This window comes from Priapulus caudatus, unplaced genomic scaffold (genome assembly GCF_000485595.1).
Source record: "Priapulus caudatus unplaced genomic scaffold, Priapulus_caudatus-5.0.1 Scaffold2270, whole genome shotgun sequence".
In the NCBI taxonomy this organism is placed as follows: Eukaryota; Metazoa; Priapulida; class Priapulimorpha; order Priapulimorphida; family Priapulidae; genus Priapulus; species Priapulus caudatus.
In genome coordinates, this window is record NW_014579331.1 from 6,225 (window position 1) to 7,759 (window position 1,535).

General features: G+C 58.3%; 1 protein-coding gene across 1 annotated transcript in view; it reads left to right on the forward strand.

Annotated features, from left to right (window-relative positions):
- The window catches only part of LOC106818473 (nucleosome-remodeling factor subunit NURF301-like), a 2,874-nt gene extending 1,421 nt beyond the window's left edge, over positions 1-1,453 (forward strand). The window contains exons 2-4 of the mRNA XM_014823176.1: positions 227-484; positions 721-881; positions 1,187-1,453. Coding sequence (XP_014678662.1) covers positions 227-484; positions 721-881; positions 1,187-1,453 — 686 coding nt within the window. The remainder of the gene's footprint in view (positions 1-226; positions 485-720; positions 882-1,186) is intronic.
- The last annotated feature ends 82 nt before the right edge of the window (positions 1,454-1,535 follow it).

A 1,535-nucleotide genomic window follows, 5' to 3' on the forward strand; every position in this document is an offset into this window, starting at 1 on the left:
CTACCCATGTTATAAAAAGGGCTGTTTATACCCTCTCTTATCTGATCTCAATATGGCGGCGGAGACTTTCCGATTTGGCTTTGCAGTGCATCTGTTCTTGCTGCTAGTGTTATAGGTTATGCTGCCTTCATGTCTTGTCATCGTAATTCCCACATTGTTGATAAAACACAGCATTTGTCACCACCGAGCTGCATTCTAACGCATGCTCTCTTGTCTGCGCGTGCAGTCGTGAAGATCGGCACGAGTGGCGCCATCTCCAGCCAGGTTCCCGGGCTGGCCCCGATCAAGCGTAACTTCCTCGGAAATCCGCTCAGCAAGATCCAGCCAATGCCGGTGACGGGCAAGGCGACGACGGTGGTGACACCTGGCGGTCAGCCGCGGCCGGCGATCGTGATCGGCCAGCAGGCGGCGCCACCGCATCAGCAGCAGATACAGATCACGAGGCTGCCCAGCGGTCAACTGGCCATCAAGGGCCTACAGCCAGGTAGGGGGCGCTGTATAACACAGGGCTTAGGTAGGGGGCGCTATATAACATGAGGTTTAGGTAGGGGGCGCTATATAACATGAGGTTTAGGTAGGGGGCACGTCGAACAACAACGAAAATTTCAACGTCAAAACGTCAACAAAACGTCAAAACAAGGTAGGGGGCGCTGCACGTCGAGCAGCGACGAGAATCTAGATGGCAGTGAGTAACGCATGCACACGTGTCGCCACCTGCAGGTCAGTCGGCGCAACTCATGAAGCTTCCGGACGGGCGTCTGCAGCTGATCACAACGTCAACGACGTCTGCTCCAGTGACTCAGCCGCCGCCCGCTACCGCCGCTACCGCTGCCGCCGCCGCCGTCGTGCGGCCAGCGCCACCCATGCTGCACATCAACAAGGTACGATGTAGGAAAGGGGGGGTTAGGATCAGCACGCATGCCACACACGCATACAGGGCTAGCATTAACATGCACGCTCGCATGCGCATATACATGCGTGCACGCACGCTCGCATGCGCATATACATGCGCGCACGCACGCTCGCATGCGCATGTACATGCGCGCTTGCACGCACAAACACGCACGCACACACGCACGCACACACGCGCGCACACACGCACTCTCACTCACACACACACACACACACACACACACGCATACGCACACACATTACTGACCGGTGTGTACATGCATGTGTCTTCCAGCAGCAGCAGGCACCAGTGGTCAGCGGCGTGATACAGACGGCCGTCCGGCCCGTGTCCGGCGGCGTCGGCACCCCCACGCAGATACGCATGATCCGACCGATGATCTCACCCGTGGTCAGGCTTGCGCCGCAGCAGCAGCCGCAGCTGCCAGTCGTGCAGGTTACCCGGACGCCGCTGCCCGCCGCTGTAAAGGTGTGTCGTCCTCAGGTAGGCTGGTCCGTGTCAGGTCGTGGTCCGCGTCGTGTTGTACGTACAGGCCTTACGTAGGCTCACTTGTACGGCAGCTTACCATACCATATGCGATCGTGTTTGTGTTTGTGTGCGTGCGTGTCATGGCTGTGTCCTGTTG